Raw genomic sequence first — 26,189 nt, 5'->3', positions numbered from 1 at the left:
TGTTTAAAAATACTGAAATTCTGAGAATTAAGGCATAAACCCTTTGATGATCAATTATGAATTATGGCCCTCTATCTTCCCTACAGTAGTTCAACTGAAAACAAAGATAGCTGTAACTTGTATTGAGTAGCAGCTGAAAGAGAATTGTATATTCAGCTTGCTTTATTAAGTAGCATTCTTGGAAGGCAGGGAAGAGAATTTATTATGGTTCTCAGTACAATTGGGAACTAGGATGAAATGAACAGAGTTCCATCTGTAAGACACAAAGTAAACAATCAGCCATTAAATGTCAAGCAGATACATCTGGGAGGAACAGAAAGAAACCCTACAAGGCTGCTGTGTTTAGATCTCTAAAACCCCTCCTCCCTCCCAACTTTTTTTTTCAGATTTATTTCTTGCTAGAAAGTGTTAAGAAACACTAGTGGGAAAGACAGTTTCTTTCCTTGCCACTTGAGAGGGAGCAAATGAACAACGCTTGGAATCTAAAATCAATATAAGAGACTTCAAAGCTTGGTCTCCAAAGCTAAGCAATAGTCCCTCAACCTCCATCATATCATACACATCAAAGGAGCACAAATATTCTCTTCCACCTCTGCAACAGATTTTTTAAGAAGAATAAATCCCATTCTCCCATCTCATCCATGGATTGTGAGCTGCATGTTTTTGGGAAATCCCTAGTTGACTTGTTTTAATTACAGAGCTCAGTCACATGAATATTCATGATTGTGTTACTATAGTACCTCCTCTAGGTTATTTTTCCCAACCTGCACTCAAACTGGCAGAGAGGGCGGCCGGCACCTTGTGCTCAAGAATAACCCTTTGGGTTATTCTTCTAACTTCTATACTTTAGTTCTAACACTTTAGTTCATGAGCCCCCCCCATACGCTTCCTACGAACAGCCAATAGATATAATTAGCTCTTAACAAAGCCTTTTACTAAGATGGCATAATGTAAAGGCAGCTACAAAACATTCTTCACTAATCAGAGATACTCTCCCATAAATAAACACAGCATCCATGGGAAGAGAAGACTTAAACTCAAGAGTACATATTTATCGCATTTATAGCAAAGGTATCTTACAACTATTTGTGATATACCAGTTTGGAAATTCTTCTTAGATTCCTCTTACAATTCCCCTTATCAATATACAGTATCTCTACTAAGAAAGTTGTTAAGCTGGGTTCCAAAGGTCTAATCTTCTCCATGGACAGCTTTCTTTTCTGCCACCTGAGGTCCCATTCCTCAATAATGCTGACTCCCTCAAGCGACTGCTTCTCTGGAGCCATGTCTATTTAGACTGTGTTTGTGTGTGTGTGTGCGTGTGTGTCTCTGCTCCCTCAACTGTATCTTGAGGTCTTCCAAACCAATGAACTCTTCTCCAGCTGCTGAATGAGGTGTTTGCCTCTGGGCAAATTGCTGCTAGAATCCGTGACTAATGAGGTGGGGAGGAGAGAGAAATCCCTTCCTCCTCCACTTTAGGACTCTACCTCATAAAGAGCCTGGACCCCTTGAACTTCCCTGGGCTGGACCCTGGGTTGGGTCTAATTTGTTTGCTCAGCCAGTGAGTTTCCCTTTAATTCACCCAAGGGACTGGTTTGTATCCCATAAAGTGACCAGTAGGTGTTAATACCTTGTTAACACATTAATTTCTCATTACCCTGCTATCACATCAATTGTACTAGGGGGGTGGGTGTGTGGGGGGGGTAGGAGAAGGAATCCTCCCTTATACTATCCAGGTGATGATTATAATTGGACTTATAAAGATTATAAGACACCTGCTGTTACCTTCCCTCTTTCTTCATTCAAATTGGGCAGGAAGCTACATTAGGAAAACTATTTTTATCTTAGCAATGTTAGTGTCTTATATAATGTCTAGTCTAAAGAGAACGTAAAGTCCAGATGAAAGCACAATGCCTGCCATAAAACAGGTTCTTAACAAATGCTGGTGCTGGATTGAACTGCATTGAATGAAAAGATGACAAACTGAAGGGAAGGAGGGGGGACGGGGAGAACACACACTGCCAGAAGAAGGCTGTGTCAGAGTCAAAAATGACTCGCCATAATGCATGCTGTTTATACGCTTTTTGTGAAATAAAGTAGTCTAGTTGATGTTATCCATTCTTCCTTCTCAAAAAGGACCAATGACATCGCAAGGGTGATGTCTTGAAATGCAATCTAGTTAAACAGAAGGGGGATAAAAGCACAATTTCTACAACTGTTATATAGAACCCCTAAGTTCAGTCTTTACAAAGTCTATAATATAGCACTGGAAAGTCATGTTACTTGAACTGGGCCAGCTCTTTCCTCATATCCTCACACATATTTTAGAAATGCAGCTAGGTGGCGCAGTGGATAGAGCACTGCCCCTGGATTCAGGAGGATTTGAGTTCAAATCCAACCTCAGACACATAACACTTACTAGCTGTGTGACCCTGGGCAAGTCACTTAACCCCACTGCCTAACTAAAAAAAAAATGTCCTTTTCCCTATTTCTGTCTGTTGAAATCCTTTAAGACACATCTCAAATGCTGCCTCTTTGAAGCCTTCCCTGATCCCTTTATTTGCAAATGAGTTTTTCTTTCATGGGAATGTCATTGCACTTAATATGCACATAGCATTTTTAGTTGTTCATCTTCTGATATATTTACCAAGTTCTATTTTGTATTATAGTTAATTGTGTATATGTCTTAGCTCCTCTACCAGACCGTAAGCCCCTAGAAGGTAGATGCCATATCTTGGTTATCTATCTCTCTCCCTCAGTGCCCAGCACAGTGTTTTGCACAAACATTAATAAATGTTGAAACTGAATTGAAGATAAGCGAATCATCAGGGGTGTTCCTGGAGCTAGAAGAGAGCCTGGAGGTTCTCTAGTCTAAGCCTTTCATTTTGAGACTAAGGTAAGAGAGAAGAAAGAATTGGGGTAAAACACAGAGGTATCTATCCCTTCATCCTTATTTTCTTATCAGAAAACACTTGAATTAGGAGGCATGCGATTAATCTTTCCAAGTTTTTAAATTAAGCCTGTTTGAAAAGTGAGCATTTGAAAATTAAAAAAAATGATTTCTAACATATGCACAACAAATATTCTACAACATACAAAGCACTGAAAAGGAGAACTGTAGATGGAACTGTGAAATTTTGTGATGTTCACTTTGGTTTTTAAAATTACACCACAGTACTTTTACAGCACAGTAAGTTTTAATGTTGTTTTCCTATCATTCTTTAACAAATCAAATGAATAATTAGCAATCACCTCTTCTTTGGGCTCTTTCCAAAAGCCCCACACAAACATTGCACAACAAAGCCAGTCTCTTCAGAGGGCAGAGGCAGGATCCCTTTGTGTTCAGGCCCATTTCCTTCCAACCTCTGCCTTTTCACTAGGAGGTTAGGAAAGGATACCATTTGATTCCAAATTATCTTTTTTGACAGGCATATTAACAGATAAGTTCATTTCCAGCAATAGAAAGTAAACACCCTGAGGGCAGCAGTTGTTTCCTTCTTATTATTTCCATCTCCTATAGGCAGCATAGCACCTGGCACTTAATTAATGCTTGGGGGTAGCTAGTTAGTGCAATGGATAGAGCGCTGGACCTGAAGTCAGATTCAAATCTGTCCTCAGACACTTACTAGCTATGAGATTCTGGACAAGTCACTTAACCTTGTACGCCTCAGTTCCTCATCTGTAAAATGGGCTTGAAAAGGAAATGGCAAACCACTCTAGTATCTTTGCCAAGAAAACCCCTAAATGGGGTCACAAAGAGTCAGACACAACTGAAATGGCCAATAACAAGTTGATGACTAACTTGCCGGTGGAAGGGTGGGGTTGAAAGCACTTCTGATAACCTCACTGGGTCAGAACATCTCTATCAATCAATGAATATCGAATAATATTATTTTAAGAACAATTTTGAGTGACTAAGTCATTTTAACCATTATAAATATCCAAATTAACTACAAAGGACATATGAAAGAAGATGCTATCTGCATCCAGAGAAAGAAGTGATAAATAGAAGTATGTGTAGAATGGTTTTATATATCTATATATCTATATCTACACATATATATGCTTATATATTTATATTTGTGTCTAATGATAGCCACCCCTAGGGTGGGGTAGTGGAAGGGAAAAAGAAAAAAAAAGAAATTTACATAAGTTTATACATTTATATAATTTAAAAGTAAAAAGGAACAGCAAATTGTACAAATACATTTGCAGTTTCATGTGCAATTTTCTTTTAAAAATTATACCATGCTGGGGGCAGCTAGGTGGCGCAATGGATAGAGCACCGGCCCTGAAGTCAGGAGGACCCGAGTTCAAATTCGGCCTCAGACCAAACACTTGACACTTACTAGCTGTGTGACCCTGGGAAAGTCACTTAACCCCAACTGCCTAAAAAAAAAATTTAAAAATTATACTATGTTATGGAAATGCTCATTTTATTCCATAAATTAAAAATAAGATGAATAAAAATTTTAAAAACCCAGTGAATTATAGACTAAGTATGAAAAGTCTTGAAAGCCATTTGATGAACTAAAATTCTATCAGATAAGAGGTCTGTTTCAACTGGCTGTGATATTTTGTTGTATCCTCTGAATCCGGAATAAAATCTATGAGTTAGCTGGTATGCTAGGGAATTCTAGTTGAAACACCTGCAAAGGAACAGCAATGCCAAGGTGAGGATAAGGGGTCACCTTGATTAGGCGTCCTTCCCCTTTCCATCTCCCGCTGAGTGGAAGAGGACCCACTGGCTTTGCAGATCCTTAAGGATCTGGTAGATGCAGGGCCTCTCATCTTTCCACTGGTGACCTAGCATCCTGCCTCTATTACAGTAGAAACTCCCACCTTCTCATTGGCGTCTTAGATGTGTCCCGGATCAGCTGGTAGGAACATTCTGTGTCAGGAGCCAAGGAGAGAGAGATGCAAATCCACTATATTTAAGGTGAACTTCCTGAAGTCAGGAAGACCTGAGTTCAAATCCATCCTCAGGCGTTTTCTATCTGTCTGACACTGGGCAAGTCATTTAATCTCTGTCTCAGTTTCTTCATCTATAAATTCCGGATAATAACAGTACCCACCTCCTAGGATTGTTATGAGGAACATATGAGATATTTGTAATTTAGCATATTAGCACAGTGGCTGGCACACAGTAGACGCTATATAAATATTAACTTTTATTACTGAGTACCCCATGAGAGGGAGAAAAGGACTTCTCGTAGCTAAGAGCTGTCAGGTACCCACTTAGCACACGGGCTGGTACCTGAAGGAAGAAGGGTTAAAATTTTGGTGGGGTAATGTTTTACGCCGACTTCTTACTGTACCGCCTTAGCAAACACCTCTTTCTGAAAGTTACTCAGGCTGGCTGACTACTTGGATTCTTAACTGTTAATACTGGCTGGGGTTGTGGGGTGGGAAAGAAGCATACCAGTGAGAGCTTGAAACAATGGCCTCAGAGAACCATCCCTGACCCCTCAAGGGGTATCTCTAGAACCCTGGAGGGAAGACGCAGCCAGCTCAGCTCTAGGGACCCAACCCATTTGTGAGAGTGGGGGATGAGGGAAGGATCTTCAGAGCTAACGTGGAATACACTTGATTAGATAGATCCTAGGTTTCATCGGGGCTCAAGGACTGGAGAAAGGGGTGACAAGAAAATCAGTGTGTGGTGTAAAGTCAGTGAGTAAATGTGACAAATAGGTATATATTACGTGTATATCTTATACATGTATGTACATATGTTTGTGGGCACATATGTAGTGCCTTAATATTTGCAAAGTGCTTTGCATAGATTAACACAGTGATTTTGGCAGGATTTCATGGGGAGAGAAAAGGCTAGTAGCTATTCTCTTGGATGGAGGGCAAATGCAAGTAAGAATCTAAGAGAGTAAATTGAAAGACTGACTAATTTCTCTACCCATAGTCTTCCATCATGTTGTTACTGTCTCCGTACCACTGTGATATATTTAATATACTTAAAAAGATGAAACTACAATTGTGCCTAAAAATAATTGTGATCTGAATAGACCCCAACAGACATTTCTGTTTGAAGCTTTGGGAAAGGAGTGGACACTGAATTTTTAGCCACATGGTTCTCTCTTTATTCAAATCAAATGAATTCACTGAAACACATATTTATTGAATGCCAGCATCTTCCTATCTATATGGACACTCTGGTTTCACATGAAATTTTCAGAAGGGGTCATGTCCACAATTGCCCTGGCATTTTTTTTGAGAGCTCAAAGCAATCTGCAAACTTCCCTTCTCTCTCCAGGGAAGTGGAGAGAAGAGAATGCCCTAATTTTAGAAATGGACAATCTACACTTGACAGAGGAAAAGGCATTTCCTCAAATTGACTCAGTAAATCATTGGTGAACTCCCCCCCCCCCCCCCCGACATCCATTGTATTTCTTTAGCTCCAACTGCTTACTTGAAATGCTGACAGGAGAACATGGAGTGGGAGTAGGGCAGGGGGAAGGAGCTTATCTAGGACCTGGCCAAGATGCTTTTAAAGTTCTGAATATGCACTAGGAAATAAGAAAGCTAGCCTTTTTGTCTTTTTAAAACTGAAAGATAAATGGACTAAATAGAAAAAAAAATGTTCTTTTGAAAATCAAAACTAGATTTTTATATTTCTATTCCATTTAATAATGGAAAAAATGTTTTAGAAATGCATTTAAACCTTTACAGTATCTCATTCTACTGAGCTTAGAGAATTTCTCATTTAATTCAGAGCATAACACTCATCTCTTTTATTTTTCCTTTTTTTCCCTCCAACAGCATTAGAATTACAGTAACTTTCCACAGTAGACAGGTACCTAGCTCATTCTGACTTAAAAAACAACCTTCATAAAATAGTTAATATTGGCTTAGTTTTGTGGTTTGTTCCTTTTAAGAAGATGAGGCTATTTGGGGACTTATGGCCACAGGTTCTGCATTTGGGGTTGCTGTCCTTCATTTGTTCAGTTGTTTCTGACTCTTTGTGACTCCATGGACCATAGCCCTTCTATTGTTCACTATCTCTCAAAGCCTGCTCCTGAAGAAGTTGGGGTGGTGCTTTCAAACTAATGATGATTTGCTAGGAAGAAACATACTTTCAGTCTGAATTCAATCATTTTTTTCCAGTTGTCAACTGTGCCAATTAAAATACATTTGCCTATGATGAAGAGAACCAAAATGTCAGTTTTAAAGAGGACCTGACAGCCAAGACAATTCAGATGTAGCAAATAAATGGTTAAATAGCAGTATTTCCACAACAGCCTCAAAGATACTTACTGGTTGAGGAAAGCAAAAAGGTACCTCATCACAATAAGGACTGATCTCGGCAAGGTAAGGAGGAGTTTATGGATGTGAAGAGCCCTCTCATAGAGATTATCTATTCCTACAAACAGAAGATAAATAGTATTGTTAAGATCCTTCCACCTAAATAAAGTATAGAATGATGCCTATACATTCTGATATGCTTTATGATAAGGACACTTATATAGGTTGACTCTCCATGGCCCTTGGCCAGATCCTCAAACTTTCCCCATGGGAATGCAAGTGACATTTAAGTGAAATAGCATGAGGGGTGCTACCATTTCCAATGATGTCCCCTCTACCCTACCACCATATTTTTTTTTCATTGGTATTCCTATAGTTCTGGTCTTAAACAAGATTCTTCTCATTTATTTAGTGTAGAAACAGTTTTAAACTTGTTGACATTTCTAAATTCCTCTGAACAGTTTTCCCCCTCCTTTTTTTGGAGAAGGAGAGGGAAGGATCTCTCCTTTGCTATGTTTGACTAGTTCCCTGGACTTCCTGGTGCTTCGCATTTCCAAGTATTGTTTTCTTCTCTACCGAAGCAGACTTTTCTGAAGCTTCTCAGCACAGCGGTGTTCCTGAAAAATATTACTCTTAGGGATAATGTAGTTAACAATGATATTAATGCCACTTTCCCTAACCAACGTTCTACTTTGATGCTTTGGAGGTAACACTGGGTTCTCTGGGTTTCACCAAATAGAGTGTAGGCTCTCTGGTAGATCCTACTAAGCTTGAAAGATCTCAATGTCTAAGAACAAATTTGAGTTTGGAAAGAAGACCAAGAAGACTGGTCACCAGGTGACAAGGTGGTTTTTCTTTTTCTGCTTTTTTTTTTCCAATCCACAAATATAAAATATAGCACTGGTGAAAGAGTGAAATAGTAATCCCACTTATTGTTTTTTGTACAGCATTTTGCATCCTGTCTCAGGAGTTATGGGACCTCTAATGCTTATTATCTGTGGGAACTCAGGGAAATCACTTCACCTAGATTTTCCTTTCTACAAAAAGAAAAGGTTGGACTACATGACCCTAAAGGTCACTTTCTGTTCTAGATCTAAACTCCCCCACCTATTATTTTTTTAAAAAGTGTTTTCAAATCCATTTGGTTTTTTTCAGAGCCTCATAACAACACTGTGGCACAGATATGCCAGGTGTTAGAAGCTATATTTTAAGAGATGAGGAAACAGAGGCTCTGAGATCTTAACTGCTTTGTTCAAATCACAGATTGAGTAAGTGGTGGATCTTGGAGCTAGAATTTAGGTCTTCTGACCCCCAGCCCAGGATTCTTTCTGCTCCACTACTTTGTTTCTCTGCATGGCGTTCTGAGAGAATTGACAAGTGTACAAATGAGAGCCTCATTCTGTGAAACATATGAAAATACTGGCATGATTTCCCCCCTAAGGACTTTCAATAGTCTTTAATCATCATATTTAATAAGAGGAAGAGAAAACAATTGACAAATGTATCAGAATAGATGAGAAAGCCTTTCTAGCTTCTTCCTCCTATCAGCACCAATTCAATTAAAAGCTAATTCAGCCCAGACAGTCAGGTGATAATCTACAAATTAAAAATAAAATGCATGAACAACTACATTTAATCAACTAATTTTTTCCCAGCTCCTTCATTGTGTTCCAAGAGTAAGAATAACCATTTACATTGAGAGGGGGAAAAGGTATCTAGGGCTGCTGTCCACTTATTAAGAAACCACTGGTGTGATCAGACAGTTGTTTCTCTGCACAGCTGGGGAGGATTTTAATTAGTGATGGAAAAGGAGGGGAAGTATATGGATATATAATTCCCAGATGTCCTCTATCAGGATGCAAATAAGTTCAAAACCGTACAAGTAACTCTATCACATAGTCAGGACTTACAGAAAAAAACAATTCTCACTCTCACCAATGACTGTGCTACATAGTTTAAGTTGGAGCTGTCATATCTTAAGACTACAAATTCTAAAAAGTCCAACTAAAATGGAGCTAAAGAATTGACATGCTATTCATACTTCCAACGAACTTCTCCATCCAGAAAGGTACCCTCTACATCAACTCAGAAAATACCGATAATACAATCATTTGAGCAATATGGAAAATGTATTTATGATTTGTAAAGTACTTCAGAATGAATCAGAACCCATGGATGTTATAAGGCAGATGGTTAGAACTGAATTCATTGAATGTAGTGCCTTGTTTCAACACACTTTTCAGAAAATGGCCTTGTTGGAGATAAATTACTTCCCTTTTGGAGGGGGGTGAATGTTTTTCAGGTCGCTAGGGCCCAAATGACAGGTTGCCATTCCAGTTAAACTCAAGTATACTCTCAGTGATCTGGAAAAATTAACCCATGTTCCCAATGTAAGAAGTTTATTTTCTGGTCACCATGACAACTAACTCCATTATATCAATGGCTTCCATGTGCCACAGTTAAGGGGGGAGGCACATATTTTTAGCCTTCTTTAGCAGAGGAGAAGCTGAAGGGTACGCATGTATGTATGTATATATGTATGTATATATGTGCATATATGTATATAATCAGATTTAGAACTTGAAGAAACTTTAGAGATCATCTAATTCAACTCCATTCATTCTTATAAGGGGGAACTGAGGTCCATAGAGATGCCCAAAGATCAGAGAAGTAGGAAGGGGCAGAGATCTTCTGCCTCAATCCATTTTATTTTCCACTGAAATACATGGATGAAGAGACTCGTCTACAGAGGACCACCAAGCACTTAACAAGAATGACAAATGTTATGTGCTTAGGTTTTAGTAGATTAAGCATTAAATGATATGAAATATTTTACACAATTTCACTTTCCAATTTCCCCTCTCAAGTTGCCAATGCTCTCTTAATTGCCAATTATAATGGCCTTTTCTTGATCTCTTTGTAAAATCTGACATTGTATTTTTTTCTTTTTAGGCAATTGGGGTTAAGTGACTTGCCCAGGGTCACACAGCTAGTAAGTGTCAAGTGTTTGGTCTGAGGCCAGATTTGAACTCAGGTCCTCCTGACTTCAGGGCCAGTGCTCTATCCACTTCGCCACCTAGCTGCCCCAGCATCTGACATTGTTAACCACCTTCTTTTCTTGGATACTGCCTCCTCTCTGGGTCTCTGTGACTCTGCTGTCTCGGTTCTCCTCCTACTTGTCTGACCACTCCTCATTTTTTTTTGTTAGTTCTTCATCCATGTCATTCCCACCTACAGAGGATTCCCCTCAAGACTCTGTCCTGGACACTTTTTTCTTTTCTCTCTATATTCTTTCATTTGGTGATCTCATTTGCCATGGGTTCAGTTATCATAACTATACAGAAGATTCCCAGATCTATTTATCCAAGTTTAGTCTCTCTTCTGGGGTCCAGTCCTGAATCACCAGTTTCCTTCTACATCTGAAACTGAACACCTCCAAGACATATTCTCTACCCCCACCCCAATCACCTCTCTCCCAAACTCCTCTTTTACTACTGAAGGTATCACAAGTCACCCAGGTTCATCACTTCAGTGTCATCCGTGATTCCTTTTTTTTTTTTCACTGACCACACATCTAATCAGTTACCTAATCTTGCTATTTCTATCTATACAATATCTCTTGTATATGTTCCCGTCTTTCCATTCCCACAGAGACTATTCCAGCCCAGGTGCTTCTCATCTCTTGTCCTGTTTTTTTTTTTTTTGTTGTTGTTGCTGTTCAGTTGTGTCTGACTCTTCGTGACCTTATTTGGGGTTTTCTTGGGAAAGATATTGGAATGGCTTGCCATTTCCTTCTCCAGCTCATTTAACAGTTGAGGAAACTGAGGCAAATGGGGTGAAATGACTTGCCAAGGGTCACACAGCTAGTAAGTATCTCAGGCTGGATTTGAACTAAAGATGAGTCTTCTTGACTCCAGGGCTAGCACGCTAATCCACTGTGCCATCTAGCTACAACAGACTCAATTAGACTCCTTGTCTCAATGTCCTCATTCCATTCCAATCTCCACCCTGCTACCCAACCACAAGTCTGACCTTATCACGTCCCTAGTTGATAAACTCCCTATTGCCTCCATGATACATAATCTCTGTCTGGCATTTAAAGTTCTTCACAACTGGCCTCAGTCTTTCTTTCCAGTCTTTTCTAGCCACATTGGCCCACTTGCTGTTCCCTTGATGGGATTCCCTATCTCTCATTTCTGTGCCTTAGTCCTAGATGTTCCCTATACGTCTCCCTTCTCACCTCTGCCTCTTAGTATCTCCAGCCTCCTTTAAAACTCAGCTGAAACACAAGCTCTTCTAAGAGATCTTTCCTGGTCCTAATGACTTCTTTTCTAAGGCCATTTTCCATCTTCTCTGTATTCATCTTGTATATACTGATTTATATATCTTGTCTCTTGAATTAGAACTTAAGTACCCTGAGGGCAAGGACTAATTTTTTTCTTTATATCTCTAGCACTCAGTGTCTAGCAAACATTTAATAAATGTTTGTTGAGTGAACTTATATTTAGTATTTTATAATTAATGCTATCTTTGAATATTTAGTTACGTTGAATAAAACTGTAACAGAACTTTTATACCATCTCTAATTAGGGTGTCTGTCACACATTGTGAAATAATTACATATTTTGAAGTTCGATGCTAAACAGGAGTCATGTTATACATGTTATGACTCACTCTTAAAAGCAAAAATTGATATTTATCTACATTTGTTCCCTTGTCAACAAGGCAAACATATGTTGTCCTTAGCATTTTTGCCTCCAACTGATTCATGCCAAGGAAGAATTTGAAATAAGTTACCTGAAGATGACCCTGCCACTGAAAGCAGCGTGCTTAGTAAGTGCATAGTGACAGCCACGTAAGCTAGGATGAATGCATCATTTTAAAAAATGCCATTGCTATCACTTAGGATGTGAGAAATGTGGTAAGAATTAAGAATATTATTTTCTAAGCAACCAATCTAACTTTAGGCTGGCAGACGATGGATAACTGTGTTAATCGAGAAGGGTTGGTAGGCAGCAGTCTATCTTACGGTTTTAAAAAAAGTTCTCGTCATCAATCATCATTCCACTTCATCCTTGTGAAATCCTAGCTTTGCAGCTAGGTGGTGCAGTGGAAAGAGTGCCCACCCTGGAGTCAGGAAGACCAGAGTTCAAATCTGGCTTCAGACTGTGTGATCCCAGGGAATTCACTTAAAACCTGTTTGCCTCAGTTTTCTTACCTGGTAAATAGGGATAATAATAGCATCTATCTCCCAGGGTTGTCGATTAATTGAGATAATAAACGTAAAGCACTTAGCACGGTGCCTGGTACATAGTATTAGGTTACTATGATGCTACATTTATAAGATTATGATTATAATAATATTATTACATTACTTCATTATTATATTAGCTGTTATTTTTATTCTGTAGGATGTGCAAAGCCATAGTTCCTGATTCTATGGAAATATCATCATGATATAAGATCCTTTGGGTAATTCTTCTCAACTCTAGAGACCACTGTCTCTGGAGTCTGAGGTCCGGGGCTCAAATCCCCCCCTCAGATATTTACTGCCAGCGTCACCTTGGGGGAATCATTTCATGTCCCCGGGCTTCGGTTTGCTCATCTGTAGAATAAGGGAGTTGGATCAGATGACCTCTAAAGGATCCCTCCAGCTCTAGGTCTACAATCATCAAGACTTTGGTTAATTCCTGTCAACTCTTGAGGCAGTGTGGACACCTCTGCCTCTTGGGATCTCTTGTTTCCAACATTCAGCTCAGATACCACCTTCTACGCCTACCAAGTAATCGACATGCAATTCTTGATTGATACATGCCTTGTGCCAGGCACCGTACAAAGACCAAAACTGAAACGGTCCCTGCTTTCATGGAGCTTAAATTCTACTGGCGGAATCAACATGTGTATATAAGCACATGGAATATTACAGGGTAATTTTTGGGGGAAGGGTCAGGAAGGGCCCCATATGTAAGCGGGTGCTTCAGCTGGCTCTCAAAGGAAACCAGAGATCCTAAGAATCAGAGAGTCGAGGAGGGAATGAACTCCAGGCATAGACAACAAGCCATCCAAAGACCCAGAGATGGGAGATCCATAAAGATTTTCCTAATCTCCCCATCCACTAGTGTTCTTCCCTCCCCAAACTCTCTTGGAATCACTGTGTAGATATTTTATATACACATATGTAAATACTGTAGATAATCTGCACATGTAGTATGTATTCTGTATACACATGTACATGCATATAGCCCGCACACACACACACACGTACACCTATATTCTATACATGTCTATATTCTGCACACATGTGTGTATGTATATAGTCTGTATACACACATAAGCATAAAGTCTATATATGGACACTATATATTCTGTATATGTACATATGTGCACATAGCCTACACATATATTCTATATGCGTCCATATTCTGCAGACAGGTACACTATATATTCTACATACATACATGCAGGCAACACATTCAGTATACATACACGTATGTTATGTAGTCTACACATTTTTGTGTGTATTGTACACATGCAATACACATGCACATATCATGTGTATATACATACACACATCTCCCCTATTACAATGAAAGCCTCATAAGGCAGTGATTTCTGTCTTTATGTTCCAGAGTTTAACAGTGCCTACCATATACAAGGCACACAATAATAACAAACAGCTAACATTTTTATAGTGCTTTAATATGTGCCAGGAACCGTGCTAAGTGCTATTCCCATTTTACAGACAAGGAAACTGAGGCAGGTAAATAGTGAAGTGACTTGCCCAGGGTAATACAGCTAGAAAGTGTCTGAGGGCAGATTTGAACACAGAATCCTAACTCTACATACTCTAACCACTGCGTTGTTGTTGTTGTTGTTCAGTTTTCAGTCACGTTTAACTCTTTATTACCCCATTTAGGGTTTCTTGGCAAAGATACTAGAATGGTTTGCCACTTCCTTCTCCATCTCATTTTAGTGACGAGGAAACTGAGGCAAACAGGGCGAAATGACTTGCCCAGGCTAGCTTGTCCACAGCTAGTAAGTGTCTGATGCTGGATTTAAAGTCGGGAAGACATCTTCCTGACTCCAAGAGTGGCACTCTATGTGCTACTGTGCCACTTGGCTGACCATCCATTGTGCTACCAGTTGTTTAAAGAATGTCTGCTGGTGTATTGGCAAGGTGGAAAAACCACTGCCTTTGGAGTCATAGTATCTGGGTTCAGATTCCAACCCCAGCTCTGGCCCTTACAACTGATGTGACCTTGAGCTATTAGTTAATTTCCCCAAGTCTCGGCTTCCTTGGGTATAAAATGAGGGATTTGAATTAGATGGTCTCGAAGGTCCCTTCCAGCTCAAAATATACAATTCTGTCATCGTAAATACTCTAATAAGTCCTTCCTCAGAGAAGATTTAAAATGCATTAAACTGCCCATGGTGAGTTACAGTTACTCCTTGCTCATGGTAAAAGCCAAAATATCTCGGCCTCAAGGAACAAAGATGAGGAAAAACAATGATGGCAGTGCAGAAAAGCTGAACAAAACTAAACATCTGTGCATTATGTCAACCTAAAGTAGGGTGAGATGCAACCAACCGGCATTTCTGAAGTAGCAGTGTGGGCCTGGAGGTATGCAAGCCACCAGCTGGAGGTGGTGGAAGGGCCTGAGAACTTCCCCTGGCTGTCTCCTCTAGGCATAGTCATTCCCAGCTTGGGTTGTGGTCTGGCTCCAGCTGCTGGCACACTCCCCTGGACCCAGGATTGGGGCCAACATTAATGGTTGTCATGGGTAACCTGGAAAACGTCCATGTCTATACCTGCTTGTGAATGAACATGGAACATTATGCTTCCTTGCCTTCCTTCACTGGAAGACAAGACAAGCAATTATTGATGGATATAAGTCCCTACTGTGTGCCAGGCACATTTATTCCTTTGGGGCATGCTCTTCTCTGGGAAAAGCTGTGAGTAGAAGCTTTGTTTTATTTTCTAAGTCATACCTTGTTTCCACAACTTTATAAGCTCATCTACTTGGGAAAAGGGGGAATTCTCAACTAGGCTTGGTGCATCTGATTAAAATTCTCCAAGTGAGTTAAAGTTCTTGTCTCCAAACTGGAGACTTCACATGTCATTTTTCTAATGCCCTGACATTGAGGCTTGACAACTCTGTGAGGCTGTGTATGAAAAGCTAACCACAAATCACATCTCTGAATTCTGAAAATGGCAAATATCAGATCTTTGGTGGCACCATTTCTAAAGCAGAGAGCAAATGCTAAATCACAGCATGCTATTTCCCTTGGTAACTTATCCTTAAGCATTAAGACATGGATGGAAATTCCATGGTAGCTACATTTAGAAAAGGTATTTATTTAACAGCAGTTGCCTCAAACATTCCTGACATCCATTGCTAAATACTCGCCTTTCAAGATCAATTTACTGGCTAACATTATATATTTAAGTAAGCATTCACATTTTATTTTTGCCACATCACATTTAGAGTCAATGTCTAACATGTGCTAAAGTTAAGTGCGTATGTGAGCTTTATAGGGGGTGAGGACAGCTAGAAAGATGAAGAGAGAAGGAGAGAAAAAGGAGAGGAAAGGGGTAGGGGGAGAGGAAGGAAGAAATATACTTGAAGGAAAACCTTAGTGGCAAATTGAATCCATTTAGATTAATCTTTGCCTTGCTTTCGAGTTATGGTTACCAGAGCACAGTCGTATCAGACTCTCTGTGTGTGTGTGTGTGTGTGTGTGTGTGTGTGTGTGTGTGTGTGTGTTAAGGTAGGAGGGAGAGTGATTTGTGTACTTCTTTAAATAAATGACTTTATACTGTGGCCTCATAGAATCATGGATTTAGAACTGAGAAGGACTTTAGGTGAACCTCATTTTAATGTTTTAAAAACTATTCTCAGAGAGAGACAGAGAGAGATGCAGGTAACTTTAGACTTGTGGATGATGGGGCAGTGGGAGGGATGGATTAGAAAAGTCCTCTTGCAGAAGGTGAGATCTAAGTCAAGTCTAGAAGGAAGCCAGGTTTCTAAGGCAGGATAGGATTCAAACTCAGGTCTTTCTGACTCAAAGTCCAGCCTCTGTCCACTACAGCTTCACTACCAAATAGGACATTTAATCACCATAGGAAGCTCTCTACAGGGCCTTGGCAAAGAGATGTAAATTTTAAAAAATTGCTGTTTAGATTAAATGTCACTTCAAATTATTATATGATGGGAAGAGGGAGGGGGAACTGTGGACACCATTATTGGAAGCTGACAAAGTCCAAATCTACTGATTAGGCCAGTGATCTCTCCTACCCCTGACCTCCTATGGAACATTTTTCCATACCACGTTTATTATACTTGTCTTATGTTACTTTGCAATGTAATACACACACACACACACACACACACACTCTTATAATGTTTTAAATTTGGAGATGTGATATCATTGGAATAGGGAGTTTCTAGGGAGGCAATTTTCTTCCTCTCCCTCCCAAGGCAGATCCCACTAGCTCCATAACTTAAGAGAGTCTCAGATGCTGTCTGAAACATTGAGAGAACTTAGGTATCAGAACTTAAACCTGGGTCTTTCAAGATTCCCAAGCTGGTCCTCCAAACCATTATTCTTCTTGTATACACTTGGCTGTGTATCTTGTCTTTCCTGTTAGAATGGAAATCCTTGAAGGTAGGGAATCTGAGTCTACATCTCTTACGGCATCTAGGATATTGCAGATGCTCAATAAATTGTCCTGGATGGATATATATGTTTATGTATATATGTGTATACACATATATACACATAATGTGCATAAATATATATGTGTATATATATATATATGTTTATTTGTGTGTATGTTATATATACATGCACATACATATACACACATATATGTATGTATCTATCTACCTATCTATCTCTATATCTGGTGTTTAAAATCCCAGCTCAGTTCATCCCTTCCTTTTTTGAACTTGAGCAGGCTAGTAAATTTTTTGGGGCCTCAAAGTCTTCATCTATAAAAAGAAGGGACTGTATTCTAACTCTATAATCCTAGGATCAGTTGAACAATACTACAAAAGCATAGAGAGCAAAAATGTTCACCTGGAGATTAAATCCTAATAGTTAAGAAGCCCATCTTGAGGTTTCTGGGTGATACTGGTTTCCTGGCTGTTCCATGAATATGACACTCCATCTGGGCATTCTCCCTGGTTGTCCCCCATGCCTACAAGGTCCTTCCTCTTCTGTTCTGCCTCCTGGCTTCCTTTCAGTCCCAATGAAAACCTCACATTCTACAGGAAACCTTTCCCAACCCCTCTTAATTCCAGTGCCTTCCCTCTCTAAATGATTTCCTATTTACCTTGCATGTTGCTTGCTATATAAATTTATATGCATGTATACATATGTGCATGCATACACATATGCATGTACATATGGGCAGACAAAAAACAGATATACATACAAACATGTATGCACATGCGTGTATATGTACACATGTGTATACATACATGTTTGGATGTTGCCTCTCCTGTTAGACTGTAAGCTCTATGAGGGTAGGGATTGTCTTTGGCCTATGTTTTGTATCCCAAGAACTTGGCACAGTGTCTGGCACGCAGCAGGTGCTTAATAAATGTGAATCGACTGACTGTTGTAAGAAGCCCTTATGAGGTGACACAGTAGAATAAAAATGCAACAGAAGTGAGGAAACCAGTGTTGCTGATGAGCTGACTAAGATCCTGGCATGATATCATGATATAGGGAGGAGGGCTGTGCCTCCCCTCCAGCTGTCACGTGGGACACCTAAAGAAGACAATGATCTGGGCAACGAGAAATCTGCTGAATGTTGCCGATGAAAATCCCCAGAGTGTTCATTTTCCCATATTTAAGTCATCAGGATGTGAGGGAAGGTTCTGGTCATGGTAGAAGGGGATTCCAGGATCATGACATCTCTCTCTCTTTTTTTTCCTCTTAGTTCTTTCCAGCTGGGTCAAAAGTCTGCTGTGATGACTCAGGCAATGTGTGTGTACATGTTGAAATGTCTCAGAGACATTCTGAATCACCCGCAATAATGTCTAGATAAGCTAGAGGAGGCTTTCTTGGAACAAAGTTCTTAAAAAGTATACCTACTGGTAGTTCTCTCTCCCTCTGGAAAGCACTTTGAATTGACTTGGTATCTATTTTGAATTTAGTTCAATGTGTCCGTGTTGTATTCCCCTTCCCTTCCTAGCCCTTTTCTTCAGCTAGTAAAATGTAAGCATCTTGAAATTGGGGACTGTTTCATTTTGGTCTTTCTATCCCCAGCACTTAGTATCCCCCTGAACATAGCTGGCATTTAACTCACTGAACTGAATTAAGGAAAAACTGTGATCCTGGACTTTCATAATCTTGCTATCTAAGCCAACATTTCTGGTGTGGTACATGTGTTCCAGCAATCATGCTGGTTATGAAGGCTGACCTTTGACATTTCCATTATTTTTAATGCTTATATTTTGGAAGGAACTGGGTTGGGGGGGGGAGTTCTATTAACTAAACATACAGGTCTGTCAGGGAGGGCACTGCCAGACCCGAAACCCTAGGCAGTTAGTTGGTGCAGTAGATAAAGCACTAGCCTGTGAGTCAGGAAGATCTGAGTTCAAATCCCATCTAAGACACCTAATAGCTGTGTGACCCTGAGCAAATCACTTAACAGCCCTGTGCTTTAGTTTCCTCATTTGTAAAAAGAGGGGGTTGGGCTTGATAGTTTCTGAGGTTCCATCTATATTTAAGGCTGTGATCTATTCTTTTTAAATATGTGCAGTAGGACATAGTGTTAAAACACAATCCCTAGGATCAGTTTTCACTTTCCTCATTTCACTTTTAGAAAGCTCGGAACAAAAAAAAAAATCAAACAAAACATGCTCGGGATAGCAGCTTTATAGTCTCCTGTGACATAATATTGTTCATCATCAAGAGGCTATTTGCATAACATTTTACAAAACTGTTACACGTATATGTAATCTCATCTGGACCTCTTGAGGCTGTCAATGCAGAAGCCTGACTCTCCCTCTCCCATGATGCCCTTCTTTCTCCATTCTGAATATAGCTTAGACTCCTTCGCAGAGCAGAACATGATTGGCTCCTTGGTCGGCCCACAGCCCACACTCCCTGGTGACACTGATGTGTACTAATAGGAATTCACCTCAATGGAGCAGGAATTCCTTGAAGCAATTACCAAGATGTGGACATGTTAGATGTCTAAGTTGGGCTAGGGTGAGCCCAAAGCAAACAACAAAACAGAAACGGATCAATACATCTCATTTGCATCAGCCTCACTTCTCCTCTATCTCTTAGCCTGGCTGAACCCATCCTTGAGCACGGAAGAAAATGAAAAGCCCTGGAAGCTTCAATATTCCCTATTCAATTCAGAAATGCCCTCACAACTGCACTCCACTCTGGGAATGCATCTGTGTTCAATCCCAGTCCAAAAAGGGAGTGACCCTGGATGCAAAGCAAGACTCACCCTGGAGATGAACTGCTCCAGAATGGAAACAGCTTGTCTCTGAAATCCAGGGGGCTATCTCTTACCCTTTTCCAGGAAGTTGTTAATTGAAACACATAGTTCTGCAGAGAGAAGGATTTGTTTTTTAAATGTAAAAAAAGTCCACTTACTGACACAAGAAATAAGATCATTAAATCTTTCCTTAGGAAAGAGGGGGTTTTCCAGCCCGCGGAAAAAGAGTTTCAGAACTCCTGCAACTGAGTTAATGTCATGGTTACTTTGGTCGTCAGCCAAAGGATTTTCACCTAAAATAAATAAGTAAAAAACAAATTATTCATATACTTTTGTTCACTCTGATCAAAACCACAGACATTTCTTTACGAGGCTGTTAATTATAATTATGATCTGTGAGATTTTATATGGGGCTAAAATTAAAATTACTGGTTTAGAAATCCCACCCTGTGATTACACTAAATATAGTAGGCTAAAATGAAGCTGTTTTAAAATCTTGTTACCAAATAATACCTTACAATTTACCAAAATGTAAAGAAAAAAAAAACTGTGGCATTCATTATGCTACCCAAGTTTCTCTCCCCTCCCAATGAGCAACCTAACAACATCTAAATTGAATTCTCTTCCCAGACTCCTCATGCCACAGTGTAAAAATCCAAAACGTGTGTGCCTGGGGTAGCTCAATGTTTCAGAAATAATGCAGACTGCTCCTGATTGCAAGAATATAAATATTCCCCCACCCCCAGAGATAAGTCTATTCTAAATGGACAGAATCTTAAATACCTGAAAATTTGGTAGCATTTTCAGGCTATCTAGAAGGGGTGATTAGAAAATGCACCTTTAACTTGTCAGAAATAGGAAAAAGTGGTCTTTTTTTTTTTGCATGTGATAGTGTTTAATTTTTTGTGTTGTACTTTACACTTGTAAGGCACCTATTTATGGTGTTACATTTTGAGGATACTGGAACAGAGCAATGTACCCCTCAATCCTTATTACACAGTCTTTTATAAAGTTACCCACTTTGTAGAGGGAGATACCAAATCATCGTTAAGTAAATTGAAAGAGTCAACATCAAGGCCAGGAAAGTAACTCACTGACTGATCCCTGGTCCCATGTTTAAATCATGTTTGTTATCCATAAAGCTACTCTCCTAGAAAGGCACATATATTTTATGTAGACACTTGGCTATTTCACAGAACAGACTCACCTTCACTCTATGATTTGTTAACTTTGAAGAAGAATTCCTTGGTTCCTGAACAAACAACCTCTCATTTCCCTTTCTTATTACTAGGAACAGTGTACTAGGAAATCACTGATACATATAACCATTCGTACCTCCTTAACATGGAGAAGCTGCATATCTGAAATGAAGTTCTGCTGCTTGTAACACAATTATCTGGCTTTTCCAGACCCTTGGACCGAAGAGAGACTGAGTATACCATACAGAGATAGGCTGTTTCCCTCTCACCCTGAAGGGTAGACCTAGAATGCCAACATCAAGCTTGTGAAGGTTTGTGAGAGAATGCCTTCAAAGTGATACAAGGCTTTGATTTTTTGTTGGGGGAGATAGGAAATGGCTGCTGCTACTGTTATCATAATAGGGGGCGAAGGCATTTGGATGACATTCAGGGTTGAGAGAGAGAGTGCCTTTCGCTAAAAAGGACAATGATGATTCTTTTTCCTTTGGTCTTTCTCCCAGGAAGAATGAGTTCTTGTTTAAAAGCTTATCTCATTTTTTTAAGTCACATTTATAATTTCTAACTAATTATTTTGAATTTGCTACCGGTATAAAGTCATCTATTATGGCTAGTTCAGATCTGAGTACTTCATTATTCATGAAGAAGGAATTACAAAAAACAAGGGACAGTGAGAAGAGAGGGAGAGAATATCTTTATCTGAATGAGAGATGGATTGAGAAGAGTAAATCTCAATAGCTGGGGGCTATATGAGAGAGACTCTTACAGATTTTATAACTCCCTGAAAGATAGAGAAAGGATCTAGTTGTGTGACCATTAAGCTTACACAATGCCTGAGAGATAGGTGAGCAGTTTTAAAAGGGGAAAATTCTCTTGGAGGTAGTAGACTCAGGTTGTTTCTTGTTTTCCTTCAAGCATACCCACAGGATCTTTCCCCTGGGGAGTAAAGGTGAAGGAGGTGACTAGAGCGTAAGTCACACCCAGGGTAAGGAAAGAGGGGGTGGCTTCAAAGGACCAGTGATGTCCACATTACAAAGGTGGGAGGTAGCTAAGAGGGAATAGTTAATTTTCTATGAACCTAAATCTCTCCAGCCCAGTTACTGCTACATAAAAATAATTATTTGATATTTGTTCTACTTTGATGAGAATACCATACCCCCAAACCCCAGCAATGACAAAAAAATAATACCAAGAGAATTTCTGAGGTGAAATAATGGGGCCTGGTCCACCTGAAGAAATGCATCTTTCGACAGAATTTGGCTTATGACCCAGTGACCACCAAATTATACAAAAGTTTTAGTGCATGTAGTTCAGTGTTAGGACTCAAGTTGTTGTTATGGTTGTTTCTGATTTCCACCAAATGTCATACATTGGTAAGAAGGAGAAAACAAAATAAGATAGTGTTTTTTAACTAAAGTCTAGTTGTTTCAATGCAGGGACTGGGCAATGTTTCAGAGATGGATGTGGTTTGCCAAGTTGTCATTTATTTACTCATAAGCAGAGAGAAGGGAGAAGTGGCAGCTAACCCCAAGGGACCTCTCTAACCCCCAATATTGCTAATCCAGGCCATAGAGGAAGATGCCACAGGTGACGATCTTTAAGCCTTAACTTTGAAGAAAGGGAAGAAATGGATGATTGGAAGAAAGGATGATGTGGCTGACCATATTTACTTTTTTAGATGTAAACACATTTCAATGGAATGGGGACAAACTTGAAACCATTAAGGAAGTTAATAATTAATAACATTTTAGCAAGGTTGAATTGACAGCCAACTGAAAGAGATGATGGGAACGAGATTAGGTAGCTGGGAGCTAAGTATAGAGAGGGCATCAGGAAACAGATAGAAAGATGAAGCAGGAAGGCACTAGACAGGTCACAATTTTATGGATAACTCTCCTTGGTTATACTACTCAGAATCACTTTGCATAGTGCTTTTGTAGGCTGCCCATCCTGTTCTAAATCAGAATGCAATGTTTTAATGCTTCTTAGACCTTGGGTAACAAGTCACATCATTACAGTTGATTCTATTTAATAACTGCTCTGCATAGGTCTTTGTACCATTTTTCTTATGTGAAATTATTCCTCTCCCTTCTTTCCACCCCTCTCCACTCCAAGTTTTATGTAGAGAGTAACACAGAATAACATGTTCCTGGACATTAAAGAAAATGATGAATTTTTAACAGCATTTGAGAAGTTGTCTTTCCCCTTGCTTGTATGGATAAAAATGCAATTACCTCTCTCAAATGAATTTTTAATGTCATTGACTTCCACCTGGGAGCCAGACACTCTGAAAATCCCCTGATGCTGAAGACCTACAAAAAACAGAAAGAGAAGGGAAAAAGGTGAAAAATTGCAGCCCATCTTCTGGTTCCCTTTTGCAAATGACTCAACAAATAAGAAGACAAGTTTACTTAAAATCCATAGTAGTTAATGTCTGCACCTTACCATACAGATTGATAAACCTGATGCAGCTTTCCACAATGAGGGGGATGACTTGCCCTGAATCCTGCAGAAAGAAAATGGAAATCAATTGACCTCAATTGAGAACACATAATCACATGCAAAATTAATGTCTGGAGTTTCAGTCAACTTAATTAAAGTCAAATTTGAGTCAATCCTTAAAAAAATAAATTTTTCTTTCCCTTCCCCACCTCAAGATCTTTTGTAAGGTGGAAAGAAAGGGAGAGGAAATAATTTATACTTAGATAAAGGTGTATTTCAGTTCTGAAGCAAGCCAAATCAAACACAGTGGAAATGGTCTCAGTTCTACTTCAATTCTTTGTCTCTGCATAGGAATCCAAATTTCCCTTACAGACCTAACTGACACTATCAAGTAACGTATTTTTCTTTTTCTTTTTTTTTTTTGGCTAGGCAATGGGGTTAAGTGACTTGCCCAGGGTCACACAGCTAGTAAGTGTTATGTGTCTGAGGCTGGATTTGAACTCAGGTCCTCCTGAATCCAGGGCCGGTGCTCTATCCACTGCACCACCTAGCTGCCCCAAGTAACATATTTTTCAAACTAAATATTGTACCTGCTGGGGAAAGCCGATTGTTAAATTTTCACTGTGAGCAATGCTACCAATGAAGGCTTGATTTATTGTTCTGTTGATTGTCCCAACTTAAAATGACAATGCAGATTAAATTTAAGTGTCATGCTTTTTTGAAGAACCACTTGTTAAACATTTACTAGCACACCCCCTGCCAATACCTCTCATGAAATATTGAAAAAAATCCCAGGAGACACTAGCTAGCATTTTTAGAGTGCCTGCTATGTGCTAGGCACTTTACAAATATTATCTCATTTGATCACAGAATCTGGGTTGGCTGGAACCTCAGAGGTCATCCAGTTCAACCTCACTGTTTAGAGAGAAATGTTGCACAAATACCTTCCCTCCGGCTAAAGATTCCGCACCAGACTGTGTCCCCATTCTGAAGCTCAGTGATAAGAGCTCACCACTGTAGGACCCTAGTACTGTTTTTGTTCAGTTTGCATCAGAACTTACTCATAAATAACTACAAAGGTGTTTTTTCCCCCACAAAGCACTTTCTCCATGATTCAAAATTTTATTTATTTATTTAAAAAAATCACACTCGAGTACATCAGATTTATTTATACTGACGTTTTGTTTAAAAATTCCATTTTCATATTTTGTGGCAGCTTAAGGTCTTTGACTAAATGTGAATTCTTGTAGCCCTTTAAGATAAGTATTTACTGATACAGGAGATGGAGACTGCGGTCTCAGTTAAACATGTACTAATGTCATGCACTACCTGTAGTTTCAAAAAAAGGTTACTGCCTACAGAATTAATTTTTCATGTATTTTTAAAAAACTTAGCCCTTCGGTGAATTAAATCTTTCATGGAAACATTAGCTCAAACATGATGGGTTTACATCAGGCACTAATTCGCAGCGAATTTTTAATATGAAACACAAGAAGAACATGGTCTTCTGAATGTCTTAAAACAATTCAAAATACACCTTTCTATTTAAGGAATGGGTTAAGAATTGGGTATACCCTGCTTCTGCCATTTAAACATGTGTTCCTGATGGACTGTAAGCCCTATGAGGATAGAGGCAGTTTTGCTTCTTAATGTACATATGTGTGTATGTGTGTGTGTACACACACATTTATGTATACCCAACATCTAGCACTGGGTCTGGTAGCTTTTAACAACTACTTTTTGATTGACTGATGATTTCTGGGATGGATAATATCCTTCCAAGGAAGATAGTGTTTGTAACGAAAAAATGTGAGAAGCAGTTTAATTGTTCTATGTTTCACTTTTAATAGTTTAGGGTGGTTCTGTAAATATCATTCCGTTCAATTTCCTGAGTAACTGTCACGAGTCTGTTTCAAGGGTATCCATTTCACGCTTTTCTTTAGGGAGTGTTTTTGGCAATGAAAACAGGACTTTGCTCTGAACTGGGCAATGAAGGATAGCAATATGGTAATTAACACCAAGATTTATAGTTTTGATGAGCTGATTCATCTTAAAAAAACCCAGTACATTTGTATCATTTAAAGGGAGTAACCTTTTTAAAGAAACAAATAAAAGAATGCTGTAATCTATAATGGCATTGTGTTTAAATGTCAGCAAAAAAAAAGGGCAGAATATTAGTTTGCACATTTGATGTACTTAATGCTTTAAAAAAAAAAAAGAAAAGAGAACACAGAGGACCAAAGGTGATCAAAAGGAAAATGTTTGCATTAAAAAAGTTCCAAAGAGAATATCATGTTTTCATAGCATTCTTCAAATATGTATTCATTCCCTCTCTATTTAGCCAGTTTATTGCTAGCCACGAATTTTGTGAATGCTAAGCATTTAAACTCAGGCTTTAACAGATAATATTTTATGAGCAGTAAGAATCTGGTGATGTGTTTCTATGGACCCCCAAGGAGCTTTGTGAATCTGAACAATTTTCTTTGTACCTCAGTTTCTCCAACTGTACCATGGGAAAAATAATTTGGCTCCCACTACTTCACAGCTATGTTATGGGGGAGAAATAAATGTAGATCTGCCCTATCTAGTCTAGTAAAAAGAGTACTTGAGAGGCAGGAGGTTTGAATTCCACCTCTGATACTGAGAAATTGAATGAATACAGACAAGTGACAGTCTCTCCGTGCCCCAGTTCCTCGTATATAAAATGGGTAGTAGAGTCGGGAGTCAGGAAGATCTGAGTTCAAACATGACCTCAGACACAAGTAAGTCACTTAAACTGTTTGCCTCAGTTTCCCCATCTGTAAAATGAGCTGGAGCAGCAAATGGCAAAC

General features: G+C 39.3%; 1 protein-coding gene across 1 annotated transcript in view; it reads right to left on the bottom strand.

The window, feature by feature from the left end:
• SRGAP1 (SLIT-ROBO Rho GTPase activating protein 1) overlaps nt 1-26,189 on the bottom strand; it is a 331,212-nt gene that overhangs the window by 26,008 nt on the left and 279,015 nt on the right. The window contains 4 exon segments of the mRNA XM_020990183.2: nt 7,267-7,372; nt 19,879-20,013; nt 23,151-23,228; nt 23,362-23,422. Of these exon segments, the coding sequence (XP_020845842.1) occupies nt 7,267-7,372; nt 19,879-20,013; nt 23,151-23,228; nt 23,362-23,422 (380 nt within the window).

Source organism: Phascolarctos cinereus, unplaced genomic scaffold (genome assembly GCF_003287225.1).
Source record: "Phascolarctos cinereus isolate Bilbo 61053 unplaced genomic scaffold, phaCin_HiC Scaffold_1;HRSCAF=81, whole genome shotgun sequence".
Taxonomy (NCBI): Eukaryota; Metazoa; Chordata; class Mammalia; order Diprotodontia; family Phascolarctidae; genus Phascolarctos; species Phascolarctos cinereus.
This window is presented reverse-complemented; position numbering and strand designations above follow the sequence as displayed.